This window comes from Ips typographus, linkage group LG15 (assembly GCF_016097725.1).
Source record: "Ips typographus isolate SLU linkage group LG15, UJ_Ityp_2.0, whole genome shotgun sequence".
NCBI classification, from domain to species: domain Eukaryota; kingdom Metazoa; phylum Arthropoda; class Insecta; order Coleoptera; family Curculionidae; genus Ips; species Ips typographus.
In genome coordinates, this window is record NC_138436.1 from 5,416,297 (window position 1) to 5,434,705 (window position 18,409).

At 34.7% G+C, this 18,409-nt stretch overlaps 1 protein-coding gene and 1 pseudogene across 3 annotated transcripts in view; both read left to right on the forward strand.

The window, feature by feature from the left end:
• The window catches only part of LOC145738100 (striatin-interacting protein 1-like), a 48,439-nt pseudogene extending 30,038 nt beyond the window's left edge, over positions 1-18,401 (forward strand). Inside the window, exons 3-4 of the transcript XR_014180589.1 lie at positions 16,697-17,073; positions 17,126-18,401. The product of XR_014180589.1 is annotated as a striatin-interacting protein 1-like (transcript). The remainder of the gene's footprint in view (positions 1-16,696; positions 17,074-17,125) is intronic.
• LOC145738098 (uncharacterized) lies at positions 12,922-15,957 on the forward strand. 2 transcript variants are annotated; one of them, XM_081992963.1, is made up of 2 exons: positions 12,922-14,973; positions 15,372-15,957. In XM_081992963.1, exon 1 carries the CDS (start codon positions 12,950-12,952, stop codon positions 13,649-13,651), a length of 702 nt encoding a protein of 233 aa, XP_081849089.1. In that variant the 5' UTR covers positions 12,922-12,949; the 3' UTR covers positions 13,652-14,973; positions 15,372-15,957. The 2 variants fall into 2 exon arrangements, with proteins under 2 accessions (XP_081849089.1, XP_081849090.1); XM_081992964.1 differs by having other exon boundaries at positions 15,385-15,957.
• Positions 18,402-18,409: the final 8 nt, after the last annotated feature.

An 18,409-nucleotide genomic window follows, 5' to 3' on the forward strand; every position in this document is an offset into this window, starting at 1 on the left:
TATTGCATTTAACACTGACGGGAGTAGCTACGCGAAGAAGCCACTACCAAATCAAGAGCGAACAAGGCTTGGGATCAGACTCGGTAAAAACTAATACACGCCACTGGAAATGGAAACAGAAATCAGCAAAAGCTAAAAGCAACGGGCACAGGAGACTGGAAACGCTGACGATGAAAAACCAACCACGGGACGTCAGACCGCGACCACAGTTGAGTCGGTTTGTGATCGTGGCCGCGGTAGGAATAGACACACTAAGCCGTGGTGACCTGCCGCGGGGGATGATCCCAAATCGGCTCCCGGCAAGTTTTGTCATCAATACGATAAGTTTTGATGTTGTAACCGGTCATGACAATACAACCAATAAGACGCTGCTGGAATTCCTGACGCTAACTCCCTTGTGCTAACTGCCTGAAAGGGCTGTCCACCACAACATTGGGTTGACACGTATTTCCATCTCGGACCGGAGGCTCTTGTGATTCAACGCAGTCCCGAAGATTCGAACGTTGAAATTGGTTGAGGTACGTTCTCACCAGTGACCTTTACCCCAATGTGTCTATTGGTGGTATCCATAAAATAGAAATATATACTACACTTTGATCTTAACCAAAAGGGCCTACACTTTGATCTTAGCCAAAGGGCCTACACTTTGATCTTAGCCAAAGGGCCTACACTTTGATCTTAGCCAAAAGGTCTACACTTTGATCTTAGCCAAAAGGCCTACAGTTTGATCTTAGCCAAAAGGCCGAGAAGCAGAGCAGAAAGGCAGAAAATATGTTGCTCTAGTGATATCTTTGTCCTCGGCCAGTACTATCTTACCATCATCGGTTCCAGGCAACCGTGAAAATACAGTTCTGGGAATTGTTCCACCTGCACGTCCAGAGCAGTAAACAGATATGTAGTTCCAGGCTCCAGACACCATCCCAATTGTCTTCAGAAGCCGTGTTTAGTGCAGTGAAGTGCCGCGAAAAGAAGATAGAATCCCCGAACAAACAATAGTGCGCGGAATATTAGTGAATCGCGAGTGAAAAGTCTCCCGCCTCAGTGTTAAAGCATAGAGACATTAAGTTTTTTTTACAAACTCTAGAGGTAAGAAAATAACAAAAACATTTATTTTTATTCTGATTGTTATATGTTTTCTTTTATAATTTTGTTTGGGGTATGAATCGGGATATTTTTAATTTTAATTCTGTGAAAAACTAGGGGCTATACTTTGTTGATTAGTGTTTACATGTAACTATGATAAATTTTGTTTGTGTTGTAATAAGGGGGAAAATCCATTAAGGATATTTTTATATTACCTCTTTGTTCTATATTAAGATTTGAAGAAAGAGATTAGAATTTGTGGTGTCAAATTTCTGTTACATTGCCACCACGATTAAAAACTTAAAAGTATAATTAATTTAATGTTATTTTGTTTAGAAGACTTGCATAGTGAACTTTCTGTCAATATAATTAATATTGTGAAAAGCTAGGGACTACCTTTTGTCGGCCGGGGGAATGTGTCACAAGTAGATTTTCGTTAATTACTTATTCAGCAAATAATCGGCCACTGACCGAAACAAGTCGTCGACCACTTGAGTTGCAAAATAAGCAATCGAACCTTTTAGAACGGAAGCTAGCTAAGGTGTTGCAATCGCCAGTCAGCAATAAGTCATCAATTGTTCGGACAATGATCCAAGTGCTTAGACAAGCAATTAAGAAATTGAACTGACTAAGGGATTGCAATACCTTACAATATATAGCCGAGAAATTTGGAAAGAAAAGTTAGTCAGAAATTATCCGCGAAACAAAAGGGTTCGGCCGCGAGAGTGAAGGGAACTCTACCATGACACTTACCCTCGGTCCAAAATGGTTTGTGCATTTATTATCATGTAAGTACAAACTCTGTAATTTATGAATAAGCCAACTTGTGTCTGACAATGTGTATAAAATCTAAAGTCTTCAACTTTACTAGTTTCTCTCTATGAATAAACGTTGTTGTTTTTGTTATCCAATCTTTGAGTTTAACTTGACTACTACCCCAGCTTACACGTCCCCGCGTTACGACTAAAAATTAGATCGTGACAATAATATAAGAACTAAATTTTGGATTTTGGGAGGCATAAATACAGTCAAAAAGGTGCTGCGTAGGTGCATTATCTGTTTTCGGGTAAAACCTAAGTTTTCAAGTACTCTAATGGGTGAATTACCTGAGCATCGTGTCATTCCAACTAAAGCATTTTATAACAGTGGTATAGATTATGCAGGCCCGTTCTACATAAAATCTAGTAATCTAAGACGAGCTAAAATAACAAAAGCGTATTTGTGTGTTTTTATTTGTATGGTAACACGAGCTGTACATTTAGAAGTAGTGACTGATTTGTCAACTGAATGTTTTTTGAATGCTCTTAAGCGTTTCATCGCTCGAAGAGGCAAATGTAAAACGATTTTTTCTGATTGCAGATCAAATTTTGTTGGCGCATCCAATGAAAGGCTTGAATTTTCAAATTTTTTATGTAGTGAGAAATTAAAAAATGAAGTAAACGCTTCTCTAAGTCAAGATAATATCTCTTGGAAGTTTATACCTCCACGTTCCCCGCATTTTGGTGGATTGTGGGAAAGTTACGTCAAACAAGCCAAGTACCATTTGCGGCGCCTAGTCGGGAATTCCAACTTGACGTTTGAGGAACTGACGACAGTCTTTACGCAAATCGAAGCATGTATAAATTCCAGACTATTAAGTTCGTTGTCAAATGACCCAAAAGATTTTATGCCTGGACCAGCTTTAACTGGACCAGCAGTTAAAATTGGAGATTTGGTCGTATTAAAGGACGAAAATTTACCGCCGCTGAAATGGTCGCTAGGACGTGTCAAGGAAGTGTTTCCTGGTAGTGACGGTGTAATTAAAGTTGCCCTTATAAAGACACAACAAGGTGAATTTTAGAGCGCTGTGGCAAAATTAGCTGTGTTACTTATGGATAATGATAGTTTTTAATAGAATAATGTTCCTAACTTAAGTCATTGTACTAAGGCATGATCTCTGTTTAAGTAGTTTCGTAGTCAATTAGAGAGAGAATTAGTTGCTAAATAAAGTTAAAGTATAAGTAGTGTAAGTTATTTTTATATTTTTGTTGAAAGCGAGAGCTTCCAAGGGGGGCGGTATGTTACGGTCCTGGCAGAGTAATAATTTTATTGTCGGCAAGAGGCGCTGACCAGGGAAATTTGGTAATGGTGGCACGACGCGGGGTAGTAGAGTTATTTTAGGTGTGTTGATAATCACATTAAATAAAGAATAAAAAGTAAACTTAGTAGTGCTTAGCTTAATACTAGCAATACAACCAATCAGCGGGTTATTCCATTCCTCGCCAATGGTTACTGAGGTTCGCGGAGGGCACACGCTTACCGGGGGTGAATAGAACCCTAAACTAGTGTCCCAGTGCATTCACCACGCCGAATAAGACGCTATGGTACTGCTAAAGGGAGATAAGCCGGTACGGCAACTAATGCTGCTCGCCCGTGCTGTTTCCTTTAACAGGCTGATTCCCGGGTGCTTGCACTTGGTGACCACCTGCTCCACTAAAAGCTACACAGATGGTGAACCCAGACTATCCCAGAGATCAGTGATTAGTACGTGCTTTGAAGCTGTATTTATACCTACATCATGACCCCAATTCGCCGATCTTGTTTACATAAGTCTGGTATTGGCGGAGACCGAAGCAAATGCAGGTACGGAACATAGTGTAATTACTATGTTACATGCCCCTCCCCCAAAAGTGTTCGCCCCGAACACTAAAAGCGAGATATATCCATAACGTTCACAATTCTACCCTTAACTACTATCTGGTGGAACGAGTCCTTTATTTTCTTTGCTGGCACGTCATATCTTATTTGTCTTAACCCTACGGAGTTACGGAGTAACTTCTGCGCGTCCTCCCCCGTTACTCAGTTAACGGGTAAAGTCCGCCACTCGTGGTTGTGGGTTAGACCCTAGGTTTTTGACCCCGCTGATTCTTTTAAGCCAATCAAATTTCACCTAGGTTGCCTAGCAACGGTAGCTGAGTTTGATATCTCGATAACGGTAAGTGATGGATTTTTTCTGATTGAACCATTAGAATCTACGTGCTCAACCATGTAAAGTGACGTATATGTCAATTTTCAAAATGGCGGCCATCTTGAAAAACCCGTTGCTAGGGTACCCGTATCTGTCAAACGGTAAGTAAAATCGCACTTTTGACGCCGGATTTGGAATCTAGAGGTCAGACTAGGCCCCCGGTGCGTTTTTTCAAATTTTTAGCTCGGGCGGTTTAGGCCACAGGCCCATAGCAACCGTTGCTATGGAGCGGTATTTCGGAACCTATGGGACCTAAAATTTTACGGACCACATAGGTACCCAAAGTAAAATTAAAAGAATTTAAAATGGTCGTTTTCCCCGAGAACCCGTTTTTCGGGTACCAGTAAATCTGTCAAACGGTGAGTCGGGGACCAGAGTTGATAACAGGTTTGAGTTCGGCAGGTCCGAGTTAGTCTATGATGGAAATATCACATTTTTAACTGCAGTGGTTCCGGAGTTAAAAATCATGGTACCCGAGGTCAAATTTTTTTTTTATTGCGAGTTTAGTCTCTAGGGACCCCATAGATACTGAAAGTGAAATAAAAAAAAATTAAAAATTATTCAAACTGTCTTTTTAATTAGTAACCCTGTTTTTGGGTACCAGTAAACCTGTCGAACGGTGAGTCGGAGCCCAGATTTGATACCAGATTTCGATTTGGTAGGCCCGAATTAGTCTAAGTCTAAAATATCAGTCTTTTAACGTTAATGGTTTCCGAGGAAAAAATTATGGTACCCGTAGCTAGGATTTTCTATCTTGGAACCTATGGAAAAAAAAACTTCAGATTGCAGATTTGGTATCTAGGGACCCCATAGATACTCAAAGTGAATTTTAAAAAATTTAAAATGGCCGCTTTCTCTAGGAATCCATTTGTGGGGTACCAGTAAACTTGACACATCGTAAGCTGCAGCTTAGATCTAAGTTCCGATTTCGAATTTGTAGGTTCGAGTTAACCTACGATTAAAAAATCAGATTTTTAGTACCAATTGTTCCGGAGATATGGTTCAGGGCACCTGTCGCTATGATTTTTATTTCGGAACCTATGGAAACTAAAATTTTTCTACAAAAGGAAGGGAATGACACGCAGTCGTCTCCACAATACTTTATTTCGACCTTCAAAAGGTAAGGCCTGCTCTACTAGTTTCGGACATATAAATGGCCATCTTCAGGAGCTCAACTCGACAATCAATGCGCGGGCTGTCTTTTTAGAAAGGGGGAGACAGTGAGACCCATGTTGTAAAGGTTTTGTGAATTTAAAGTTCTTAAAGGTGGGAACAAAGCTGATTATGGAGAAAAAAGAAAAACTGACACTACATATTTAAAAGACAAAGACTTAAAATTAGACCCATTTTAAGGGCTGGGTTAGACCCTATGGGGAGAAAAAGATAAATTCAGATACAATCCACCATCCACGGCAGAGGCGATCGAACAGTGATGGTAAAATTTTTCTGATTGCAGATTTGGAGTCAGCAGGTCCGAATTAGTCTATGATGTGAATTTCGTTCAGATAGTACCAACATTATGCTACTCATATATGGAACCCATCCAAGGGTCAAAAAAAAACTCATTTGGACAAAATTGTTGTGCATCGGTTTATTCAATCGTGAATAACTCAGTTATTTGAAACATTTACACATAATAGGATTATAGATAGCCATTGAATGGGGCTATCCATTGGTGGAAACTGCGCATCGCTAAGTTATACCGTTTGGCCGCTAGAGGGCGTCAAAGTTGACTTAAAATTTTCGGACATTTTCCTAAATATCTCAGAAATGGTTCAAACGATGGAGTTGAAAATTTTATTGGTTGTGGACCTCGATGAGACGCAACTTTTTTCTTATGTACACTTTTTTTGTAAAATGTACCGGTTTTTTATAAAAAAATAAAATATGAAATTTTTCAAAGGGGCCCCCTAAGAATTTTTCGGAAAAAATTTTGAATTTTTAATTTTGACTTTGACTGTGCAAATACCTTTGGATTGGTAGTAGAAAAATAACATATACTGTCAAAGTGACAGATTGGCTTTAATAAAGGAGCTATGACGTAAAATGTGCGTAAAAATGGTTTATTTTTAGGTTAACTCGGAAATGGTACCACATGTCAATGTGACGTCAGATTTGGATTCAGCAGGTTTGAATTAGTTTATAATGTGAATTTCATAAAGATAGTACCCATACCAAATTATAAAATTTTCAAATCACTATTTTTAGGTTATTTTGGAAATGGTTCAATTGATTAGGTTGACATTTTTATTGTGCATGTATCCGGACATTACGCAATTTTTTTCGTATGTACACTTTTTCCGAAAAATGTACCGGTTTTTTTGTAAAAAATTATAAACTGAAAATTATAAAATTTTTAAATCGTTATTTTTAGGTTATTTGGGAAATGGTTCAATTGATAAGGTTGACATTTTTATTGTACATATATCTGGACATTACGCAACTTTTTTCGTATGTACACTTTTTCCGAAAAATGTACCGTTTTTTTTTGTAAAAAAATATACACTGAAAATTATAAAATTTTCAAATCGTTATTTTTAGGTTATTTTGGAAATGGTTCAATTGATAAGGTTGACATTTTTATTGTACATATATCTGGACATTACGCAACTTTTTTCGTATGTACACTTTTTCCGAAAAATGTACCGTTTTTTTTGTAAAAAAATATACACTGAAAATTATAATGAAAAATATAAACTGAAAATTATAAAATTTTCAAATCGTTATTTTTAGGTTATTTTAGAAATGGTTCAACTGATAAGGTTGACATTTTTACTGTACATGTATCTGGACATTACGCAACTTTTTTCGTATGTATACTTTTTCTAAAAAATGTATCGTTTTTTTTATAAAAAATTATAAACTGAAAATTATAAAAAATCAAAGGCCATGCCATGTGTATGTGTTATTTTAGCCGATAATTTAATAAGTTTTGCTGTTTAAAGATATTAAAGTATAAAAAAAATGTAAATTTACATTAATTTAAATTATAAGCAAAAATAAAAAAGTTCTCATATGGTGCAGTATTGAACCTACTACAAACTGCGTACGATTTCATAACGGTATCATCGCGCCACTCGCATTACGTTTAGACATTCGCTAAAACGGGGTTAAAACCGGCGTGCTGTGTAACACTGTTTTTTTTTTTTTGGCCTGGAAAATATATCTATTGTATGGAACACGTGAAAATGGAACGTATTTCACTCGCGGCATTTTTTCGACAAGTGCACCGTTTTCGAGTAAATGAGTGGTTTGTGTGAAAAAAAGTGCAAAAATCGTAGTTAGAAGGTAGTCTATCCGATTTTTATCGTATATAGAATGATTTTTGCGTGTGACAGTGACACATATTCAGTGAAACAGATCGAGCTAAATCTTTTTTCACTCTTGACATTTTGTCGAAAAATGCACCGTTTTCGAATAAATGACAAATTTATGTCGGACAGAAAGTCAAAATTGGGCGGTGCCGACGTGCATCGAGATGGTCCGAGCGACGTCACGGAAACAAAAGCCGTTAACGAACTGTAACGGACAGTTACCGTAACGGTTTTTCTTCAGTTTAGGCGTGGTTTACGTTGCGTTCACGTCGGTCCGTGAATTTCGGTTCGGTTTTTCCGGGATTTTTCCGCAAAAAGTGCGCGTTTAGTATCGTAAAGTGTTTTTTCTACAAACATTCAATAATGATGCATTTTTCGCTTCCAAATCTCAACGAAAAGTTACCCTTTACTGAGGAGTTTACATTATCGCGCGTTGCCAATGGTAGCGAGCGATAAATTTTTTTTTTTATAAATAACTATTATTAGTGTAGTGCCTTTGTATTATCCACCTGGATTAGTTTTTTTCGTCAAAGGTTGGTGATGCGATTTTTGATTTTAAATTAATGGCCATTTTTTCGACTTTTTGGGGGTGCACGAACCGTTTGACCAAAATTAAATGTGTCAATAGTAGTTTGAATAGCTTTAGACAGTTTGTAGGCAAGTTAACACTGTAGTTATTGTTGTTTTGATTAAATGTAATCCAATTTAGTTGTAAACAAAGTCAGTAAAGTTGCAGTTTTGTGTTTATTAGTCTAATATCTAACGTAATTAATGTAAATTTGTCATTATTTGATTTGTCCTGTCACATAACCTCAAACATTGTGTCATAAAATCTAACCTAATTCCAAGTTTTCCTGCCAAAACGACCAACTACCTACTTACAATGCTGCTGCTAAAGCTTAATGGTTCTTTTTAGAACCAGTTCAACTACTACAAACAAAGGAAAAATCATTATTTTAATATTAAATTAAACCAAATAAAAAATCCAGAGATGTCCGATTACCTTTGTCCACTTTTTCATATTCCTTTTCTATTTAGTCAATTTTTAGTTTGTCAGTTAGTCAATTTTTGTCATATACCTACCTACTCGCCTACCTAAGTATATATTATGATTATTTATAGTTATACATAGGTTATACCTACCTATATAATATTAGTCAAGTGTAGGCTAATTTAATTTCACTGATGGTGTACAATAATAAGTTATTATTTAATGGGGTAAGTTTTCAAGGGTTATAGTTTTTAAGAGATTTTATGATAAAACTCAGGACAATTACGTTTTTCCCAACATTTAAAACGTGTCTAGACGCAGCTGCGGAATTTTGCAATTTCTAAAGTCACTTATAATTGCTTTACGTCATCAAAACTATCATTTTAACTGTTTTGTGTTCTACAATCGATATGCATTGATAAAAAAAATACACCATTAAAATTGTTATTGTAACTGTTTTTAATTTTTAAAAAAAATAAATAAAAACTCAAAATATGTGTTTTTTTGATAAAAATCGATTTAATTAAATTTTTATACTGTTCTACAATCGATCTGCTTTATTAAAATTGTCATTTTATTTGTTTTTTTAATTTTCAAAATTTTTAAAAAATTCAAAAAGTTTGTGTTTTGTAAAAAATTTATTTTTTTCAATTTTTGTAGTGTTTTGTAATCATTTTGCACTATTAAAACAAAACGGTCATTTTAATTTTTTTTTTAAATTTTCAAAAACTCAAAAAGTGTGTTTTTTTAATCAGCATCGATTTAATTCAATTTTTATAGTGTTCTACAGTCGATCTGCTTTATTAAAATTATCATTTTAATTTTCAAATTTTTTAAAAATTTAAAAAGTGTGTTTTTTTAATAAAAATCAATTTTATTCAATTTTTATAGTGTTCTGCAATCATTTTGCACTATTAAAACTGTTATTTTAACTTTTTCAAAAACTCAAAATGTGTTTTTTAATAAAAATCGTTTTTTTTTCAGTTTTTTTAGTGTTCTGCAATCATTTAGCACCTTTAAAACTTAAAAAGTGTGTTTTTTTAATCAGAATCGATTTAATTCAATTTTTATAGTGTTCTACAGTCGATCTGCTTTATTAAAATTATCATTTTAATTTTCAAATTTTTTAAAAATTTAAAAAGTGTGTTTTTTTAATAAAAATCAATTTTATTCAATTTTTATAGTGTTCTGCAATCATTTTGCACTATTAAAACTGTTATTTTAACTTTTTCAAAAACTCAAAATGTGTTTTTAATAAAAATCGTTTTTTTTTTCAGTTTGTTTAGTGTTCTGCAATCATTTAGCACCTTTAAAACTTAAAAAGTGTGTTTTTTTAATCAGAATCGATTTAATTCAATTTTTATAGTGTTCTACAATCGATCTGCTTTATTAAAATTATCATTTTAATTTTCAAAATTTTCAAAAATTCATAAAGTGTGTTTTTTTTGATAAAAATCGATTTTATAAAATTGTGTTCTGCAATTTTTTAAAAAAAGTGTTCTGCAATCATTTTGCACTATTAAAATTGTTAATTTAATTATTTTTCTTTTTCAAAAAATTCAAAAACTCAAAATATGTGTTTTTTTAATTAAAATCAATTTTTTTCAATTTTTGTAGTGTTCTGCAATCATTTTGTACCATTTAATTAAACTGTCATTTTAACTGTTCTTAACCTTTTTTAAAAAAATTTTATTTTAATATATATATACAGTGCGTTTTTTTTAACGCGCAACATAGGATTTCACGTGTTAAATTTTTAAGCCCATGGTAGACCATGTAATTTTGGAACTACAAGTATAAAACTTGACGGGTGGCTATTTCGTACCCTGAAGCTTAAGTAAATTTACCAATTCGGCCTAAAAAGTGTTAAAAAACTTGCAAAAAATCATCTTTTTTCGAAAAGGTTTTATCGTTTCATACTCCCTGTATGCATTGTTGTTCTTTGTTGTGTTTGATACTGGCACGGCAGGTAGCAGGTAAAATTTGGCGTAGAAAGTAAAACAGGGTGATCATTAACTTTATATCAAGAAAGTTAAGAACAAAAGAAGTATTTTTATAAGTGAATTGTTCAAATTGACCTCCGTTTGAAGCCAAACAGTATATTCCAAACAATCGTAAAATGCCCTTTTGACGTTCAAAAGATGTCGGGTCGTGATGCAGTCAAAATAAGTCACTTTACCTGCTACCGTCCCTGCCAGTATCAAAAACAACAAGGAACAACAATGCATACATGGAGTATGAAAGGATAAAATCTTTTCGAAAAAAAAAGATTTTTTTACAGTTTTAAATAACTTTTTAGACCAAATTGGTAGACTTACATAAGCTTCAGGGTACTAAAGACACACCCGTCAAGTTTTATACTTGTAGTTCCAAATTAACATGGTCTAACATAGGTTTAAAAATTTAACACGTAAAATCCTATGTTGCGCGTTAAAAAAAACGCACTGTATACAGGGTGTCCCACGCCGAAAGACATCGATTGATATTGGAAAAAGTATAAATAGGAGAGTTTTGAAAATTTGGCAGGATACTGATGTGGGCATGCCCAATCCAACTAAAATATTTTCAAGATGGTTGCACTTCCGTTTATACCGGAAGTCGATCACAACTTTCTTATTTTAAAAAGAACACCCTATATATTATTACATATTTGGATTCCTCACAAAATTCTGACCAACTTTTGTATAGAATGCCCTATGCCTATCTCTAGCCGTTTTCGAAATATTTGATGTTTTTCCAAAAAAGTGACAGTTGCAACGCTCAACATATTTTTGTACTATGTTAAAACCGTATTTCATTTTGCAATGAAACTTTGGGTTATTGTAAATAAAGGATCGTTTTATTAAACTGAGGGTGCGTAATGACTCATTTGTATACAGGGTCGTCAAAAAAAAAATCATAAACTTGCCACTAAAAAAAATGAAAAATCTCAAGTTTTTTAAATAGAAACCCACATTTTTTATGACGGAATAATTTTGAGCATTAAAAATTACTATAAGTTTCAATTTACTCTGTCATTTTAACTGTTTTAAACTTTTTCAAGAATTGAAAATATTTGTTTTTTTGATAAAAATCGACTTTTTTCAATTTTTAAAGTGTTCTGCAATCATTTTGCACTATTAAACTGTTATTTTAACTATTTTTTACTTTTTCAAAAAATTAAAAGTGTATTTTTTTAATAAAAATCGAATTTTTTCAATTTTTGTAGTGTTCCGCAATCATTTTGCACCATTAAAACTGTCATTTTAACTGTTTTAATAATTTTCAAAAACTAAAAAAGTGTGTTTTTTTGATAAAAATCGATTTTATTAAATTTTTATAGCGTTTTACAATCGATCTGCTTCATTAAAATTGTCATTTTATATTTTTTTTAATTTTCAAATTTTTTTAAAAATTCAAAAAGTGGGTTTTTTTATGATAATCGATTTTATTAAATTTTTATAGTGTTCTGCAATCATTTAACGGGTAAACAGGTCATTGTTGCTGGTACGGTTGCTCGAAAACTAGTCCGTGATAGGTACTACAACTTTTAATAATACGATTTTTCAATCAAATCAACCGTACAGGCATAAAAAAATCAAAACAGTTTTCCCATGTTAATCTCCTATGTCCAGGGTGCTCTTGGACACCTGGTATGTTTTTTTGATTAAAATGAATTCTATTTAATTTCTAAAGTGTTCTGCAATCATTTGGCACCATTTAACCTGCCATTTTAATTGTTTCTAATTTTTTCAAAAATTTAAAGTGTGACTTTTTTGATAAACATCGATTTTATTCAATTTTTATACTGTTTTACAATCGATTTGCTTTATTAAAACTGTCATTTTGAATTTTTTTTTATTTTTCAAAATTTTTCAAAAATTCAAAATATGGGTTTATCTGATCAAAATAAATTCTATTCAATTTTTTAAGTGTTCTGCAATCATTTGGCACCATTTAAACTGTCATTTTAACTTTTTCAAAAAATTTCAAAATTACAACAAGTGCGTTTTTTGATAAAAATCGATTTTATTCAATTTTTATAGTGTTCTACAATAGATCTGCTTTATTAAAATTATCATTTTGACTAATTTTTTCAATTTTCAAAATTTTTCAAATATTTCAAATTACTTTTTCTATTTTAAAATTAATTGTAATTAATTTTTAAAGTTTTCTGCAATCAATTTGCACCATTAAAACAGCCATTTTAACTGTTTTTAACATTTTGAAAAATTCAAATAGTGTGTTTTTTTGATAAAAATTAATTCTATTTAATTTTTAAAGTCATCTACAATTGATTTGCACAATTAAAACTGTCATTTTGACTGTTTTTTTTTTTTATTTTGAAAAATTTTAAAATCATTTTAAAATTAGTTTAGATATCTTCAGAACGGTTATTTTTTACGGAAATGAAACGTGTTTAGGCATTGTTTTGAGTGGAACGAAAAAAAAAAGTAATTTTTCAATTGAGAGTGGTTTTTTTAGAAAAGAGGGAATTTTTGGGAAATTTTAAAATTTGAAATTAAAAAATGTTTGATTTGTTTTTCTTGAAATAGACGACCAACAACAAACATCATGAACAACAGTAACAACGACGATGAGCGTCAACAACAGTTCCTTAGTCAACTTAGGGTGATGCTCGAGCGCTTCGATTGGGAGCGCCGCATCCTGCGATTGGCCTTGGAGCGATTTGATTGGGATCGTCGTCGAGAACTCCAGGTTGTATTACATCGGATGGAAGAGTTGCCGGGTGAGTTGCATGTTTTGATTACGCCTCTCGATTATGTGGGATTGATGAGGGAATTGCGCGTGGTACTTGAACGTTGCGTCGAAAGACCGCGTCAACTACGCGTAATTCTAAATCGTGCGGATGTGTTGTCCAATTCATCGGTTCGACCGCTTTCTTTTCAAAATAATGATGACAATAATGTAGTTATGCTAATTGACGATGACGACGTGACAGCAACGGAACCGATTTTGGTTGACGCGTCCGGACCATCAGCATCATCGCCACCACCACCATCTCCTGTCTTACCTGTTGAGTTTATTGTTGTTACACCTGATTTACCAGTTTTGTCCTCAGTTTCGTCAGCAACGTCGTCGCCACAAGGTTCTTCTGCGTCTCCTGTTTTTGCAGCGGATTTTGATCTGCTTTCCCCCCTTTACCTCTGTCGCCACCTTTTTTACCGGCTTTGCACATACCAACACCGGCGGAACAACGACGGGAACGTGTTTACGCTCCCAATTCAATCACACGAACTTATAGACAAGCCATAACTGTGGGCACGCCTCTCGATGCCGAGTCCCGTGTTGCAGTTTACAATGTGGGCGATTTAACAAAACGGTGTTTGTTGTGTTCGGCCGTCGGCTTTGATCAAGAAAAATCTGTCGGCAAAGAGTTCTGAGGTAAGAGTGGCGATGTTGTGTTAGCGCCGTTGGGTTCATGTCCCCGCGAGATGTTTGAATATCTCACGGACGATTCACCGATGGCCGTTCAATTTCGGAACAACGTCCGTACAATAAACAGTTTATTTGCAATGGCATCGTTCAAATCGACTGTTCCTACCGATGTTCATCCGGAAGGAGTGAGTGGTCATTGGTGTTTTACGATTTGCGGACAGATTTACCACTATACTCACGCCATTCCGGTTCGACTTTTTGCAGCAGACAATAGTAATGGTCAAGTAACGATAAATAATAGCCAGCAGGTTAGAGACGACAAAATTACTCTCAAACTTAACTGTATTATTTCGTTGACTCGAATAATGCTGTCAATCGAAGGGTGGAATTTTTGGATGACCGCATCGCACCCCTAACTATACGTAACATTGAAACGATGTTGCGTCGGGTCAATCCGATAATTCATAGTTACCAAACCATCAGTGTGGTAATTCAAAGAAAACAGGCGGCCGCGACCTCTCCCGAGGAAAGAAACGCCATTCTCGACAGTTTAGTGATCGGATTTAGGGACAATATTAATCGCGAAGTGAGAAACTACAGTTTGCCCGCGTGCGACCTTGAAATTGCGGCCGTTTTTGTCAACAAACCACCCTTCGAGGTTGATTTGTGCATCTACCCACGCGACGGCCGGGGTAGACACGAACTTAAAAACCTCAATAAATGGGCCGACCCCATGGTGTACGGTAACTATTTCCGAATGGAGAATTTGGCTTTGATAAAGAGATCCATCACGTTCGGAACGTGACGAGGACAATCACTTTTCGCGAATTCTATTGCTATCGTCTACAGATACGCGATACGAATCGTTTACAAAGACCGCCTTCCTCCATCCAAAACCTAACTCAACAAAGTGAGTCTTCGAACCGTCACCGTTTAAAGTGGTACTAACACACTTGAATCTGGACATTTGTGTAATCACTTTAAATTAAATTTGACTTACTGTTTTTTTTCCGTTTAGATGCTTGTGTGTGTTTAAACCGGCACCAATTCATCAATTTTGAAAACTTTACGTTTTCAAATTTTTGAAGATGCAAATCAAATATTTGGGAAGACAGTGGTGTAAATCCAACAAGAAAACCATTAGTACATATATCAAAAAGTTTGCCAACGCCTTAGCGACGACTGGGCTTACGGCAACGGTATGTATATTCACGTTTAGAGGTTGTTATGTAAATAATACATTTATGCAAGACCATGGAATTTCCAAGCTGAAGAGTGCTCTCTCAAAGCTTCAGTAGATCGGTTTAACAATCGTCGTTATACACATTTATTGTTTTGAGTTGGGAAGTTGAATTTTTTTTGGGTTAAAAATTTTTTTATAACAACAAGTTTTATGTTATTTTTATTTTTTTAATTTTTGCTGCTAATTGTGGGGTTGTAGGCCTGCTCAGTTGAGTGTTGGTAGTCACGTTGAATTTTAGGTTATTAATTAACCTAATTTTTTTCTTGTTGTATCCGGGTTAGGCGTGTTTATTTTTTGGGTTTTTTCAGGGTTTTGGGTGTTGTGTTTTTTTTCACGGGGTGGAAAATTTTCTAGTTTCAGGTTTTAGGTTAACCGGGGGTGCTGAGCGTCCGGACGACAGTAGCAGCTCCCCATTACCTAAACTAATAACCCAAATCCATCCCAACCTAACCTTGGGGATTTAGTTCATTTTTATTTTTTGTATTTTTTATATTTTTATTTTTTATTATTAATTTTTTGGGGTAAATATTTTAAGGCACTTGGCCAAAGTTCGCGGCAACCCTTGGTTCAGGTTGCCTTTTATTTTTTTATTAAATTAAATTTAAGGTTTGTCTGTTTGACCAAAAACAGTCTGGCATCCCGGTGTTTATTTTAATTTTCTTTTTTTTTATAAAATTATTTTATTTTATTTTAGTTTTCGATTCAGAGGCCGGTAGACGGCCGTGACTATAAAAAGTATTTAGAGTTAAATAAAGTAGAGTCACTTTTGAAAGGGTTTTTTTTTTAAGTAAAGTTTTTTTATTTTTACTTTATCATAAAGTAAAGTCATAGAACTGGTCACGGTCGTAAAGGGTTGATGGTATGATGACACACTGACCGAGTTCACTCTCTAAACTGGGTGCATACTCAACAGGTCAAACCAGAGCTGACATCACCCTTTTTACCTTTTTTTATTTTTTTAAATACTGGCATTGTGTTGCGCAGTATATTGCCCCTGAACATGGACCAAGAGGACGATTTTCTGATTAGTTTCAATGAACTCGACCCCTTGGTAGCATTCCCCCTCCAATCTGATAATCCGCCTACACAGAATCCCCCTGTCTGCTACATGGACAACGTACCGCCCGCTACGGCCGGTCGTTCGATTACGTTCCCCGGTTCGGATTTCGGACTGGCTGCCGGGGAAGATCGTAGTTTTTTTTTTCGGCCGGAAGAGGCAGTGTCCGCGACAAAATAGAAGAAACTGGAAAATTATGAAAACAACAAGGTGAGGAGGAAATTGAACCATAACACGTGAACAGACCATAGTTAAAATGTATAAAAAAGGAACATAAATGTTTAGTGTTTTCTTGTTTTTTTTTAATGTGTCCTAAGGAATAGAGCTTTAAAAATTAAGATAAAAGAAAACTTGCAGTACTCTGCAATAATTCAATTAAACAAAAATAGTAGTTTTAAACGAATACAAATATTGTGTCATTATTGTATCTATTGAACACAGATCGTTGTGTGCTTGGTTGTGTGCTATTTAGGCGCGGATTCAAAATTTATAAAAGCTCATATATTTTTGCAGCCAAGAATTTGATTTTACATTTTTTAAGTAAAATGAAGGTGATGCAAGAATAAATTAAAAGCCGACTAGAAAATCGCAAAAAAAAAAATGTTTAAACGTATTATTTCAGAGTTTGATGAAACAAAGCAGTCTTGACGATCAAGAAGCTTTGGGAATGGAATGGAAAATCCCCATGCCAAGCGAAAATGGCGACAAAATTACTGATATAGAGTATGATAAAAGACGACCGAGCCATAATAATGAGGCTAGCCAAACGTTTAACAGTCACATTTTAAATATGTACAACGTGCAAGTATCACCTCCTCCGCAAGATAATGCACCCATTGCAAAAGGACTACCTTGCAAACCGTAAGTTTGACAGAAAAACATAGAAGCATTATTGGATGCCCCCAGGATAAAGTTTTTAGGATACACATCCCTTGGTGATTCTGAAACGTTATTCCACTAATTCAGCCTATTCACGACAGAATGGGAATTTTGAAAGAGGTGTGCAAACTCTCTAAGAATCGCATGCTACACTTAACAAGAGATATTTTAGCTTTCGTACACATCTCTAGCTGAGCTCCAAATTAAGACAGAAGAGGATATAGCTAGAAATCCAATATCGACTACAGAGCCTGAAATGGAGGACAATCCAACTGAGAATTTGTACTATGTTGCCGAATTTACCTCAATATATGATTGCTTAATTGAAAATCATCGTCAACTTCCAAAGCTGAAACTGACTCAATCAACATTATGGCTGACGTTTTGCCAGGGTTTTGAGATTATGTTGAATTATCACGCTAATCTATTTTTTTTTCAGAATGACCATTGACGTTTGTTGTCAACAGACCTACAGAAACAACATTTCTATTATTAAAACACTTTAAACTAAAGATGGAGTGAATGCAATATTTTTTTAAGAAATTTAAAGCTTAAGAAATGTCACGTCTGACTTTCATGATTACATTCGACGCTTAAGAGTAGTCACGTGACCTTTGTAACTGAATTCAATAATTAAACAAATCACGAAACGTTTTTAGGTTTCCTGTTTATGGTAAAAATGGTAACGTGACCTTAAGGATACTCTCTTGATTTGCTACATTGACAGCTAATTTTTTCAATTAAATTTGACTTACTGTTTTTTTTTCCGTTTAGATGCTTGTGTGTGTTTAAACCGGCACCAATTCTAAAGTATATCATAAAAATTTGACGTAACTATACGTTTTCAAATTTTTGAAGATGCAAATAAAATATTTGGGAAGACAGTGGTGTAAATCCAACAAGAAAACCATTAGTACATATATCAAAAAGTTTGCCAACGCCTTAGCGACGACTGGGCTTACGGCAACGGTATGTATATTACTTTTAGAGGTTGTTATGTAAATAATACATTTATGCAAGACCATGGAATTTCCAAGCTGAAGAGTGCTCTCTCAAAGCTTCAGTAGATCGGTTTAACAATCGTCGTTATACACATTTATTGTTTTGAGTTGGGAAGTTGAATTTTTTTTGGGTTAAAAATTTTTTTATAACAAGTTTTATTTTATTTTTATTTTTTTTATTTTTATTTTTTTTTTTTGCTGCTAATTGTGGGGTTGTAGGCCTGCTCAGTTGAGTGTTGGTAGTCACGTTGAATTTTAGGTTATTAATTAACCTAATTTTTTTCTTTTTGTATCCGGGTTAGGCGTGTTTATTTTTTGGGTTTTTTCAGGGTTTTGGGTGTTGTGTTTTTTTTCACGGGGTGGAAAATTTTCTAGTTTCAGGTTTTAGGTTAACCGGGGGTGCTGAGCGTCCGGACGACAGTAGCAGCTCCCCATTACCTAAACTAATAACCCAA